At 32.7% G+C, this 893-nt stretch overlaps 1 protein-coding gene across 1 annotated transcript in view; it reads left to right on the top strand.

Annotated features, from left to right (window-relative positions):
• LOC105619642 (putative ATP-dependent RNA helicase DHX33) overlaps positions 1-527 on the top strand; it is a 5,327-nt gene extending 4,800 nt beyond the window's left edge. The window contains exon 8 of the mRNA XM_012201163.1: positions 351-527. Coding sequence (XP_012056553.1) covers positions 351-527 — 177 coding nt within the window. The remainder of the gene's footprint in view (positions 1-350) is intronic.
• The last annotated feature ends 366 nt before the right edge of the window (positions 528-893 follow it).

Here is an 893-nt window from a genome sequence, read left to right as displayed (position 1 = left end):
TTAAATATTTACTATTAAAATAACGTTATATTGCGTAATGATTGGTTTTATAGAAAAGTATCTTTCATTTGATATCTTGAAATTTTCATATTTCCAATATTTCTCTTTATGCTATTTTAATGAATTTTAATCAGCAAATTATTGATTAATCATTTCTTTTTCTTTCATTTTACTGTATTTATTTTTTCCTTTGAATGATAAAGATTTAAGAAGCAGCCATGAAGAATACGCGCAGAAATTCTAAATACTTTCATTTTTATCTTTGTATTTCTCTGTTGTTTGTATCTGTGCCTTGCTCGAATTTCTAAACAAAGAGAATATCGCGTAATGGCATTACGCATTTGATATAGGTGTGCTCGAAGCAGCCGGTAACCATACACCCTTCCTCGACGTTGCACGGTACGAAGCCACCATTACTGCTATTCACTGAGGTCGTAGCCACCGGAAGATGTTACCTTCGCGGTCTGTCTGTCATCGATCCGGCGTGGTTGACGCAAAAGAACATCGGCCCTGGGAAACGCGACTGACGCAATTTTTTATCCTACGTTTTATTTATACAGACCTTATTTTTGTTGACGTAAAGTGAAACAATTGAGGCCACTGAATAATGAGAACGATATAGTGATCTTTTCGAAATTGATAATACGAGAATGTAAAAAAAGATTACTATAGATATTTTACATGTATATTTTACATGTATTTATTCAGCGGAATCAATTACGCCACTGAGCTCTCTCATAAGAGCGCAATTTTGTTGTAGACATACATGATTAAGAAGAATCATCTTTTCTACCACTTGTACACTTTAAGCGCTGTTATTAAATTTAGTTAATATAAATTTTAATTATCGTATGTATGTGTGCTGCGTTTTGTTTATTGAATTATCTCTTTTT

The sequence above is a fragment of the Atta cephalotes genome, assembly GCF_000143395.1.
Source record: "Atta cephalotes unplaced genomic scaffold scaffold00022, whole genome shotgun sequence".
Classification (NCBI taxonomy): domain Eukaryota; kingdom Metazoa; phylum Arthropoda; class Insecta; order Hymenoptera; family Formicidae; genus Atta; species Atta cephalotes.
The sequence above is the reverse complement of the archived record's forward strand: the minus strand, read 5'-3'. Positions and strand labels throughout refer to the sequence as shown.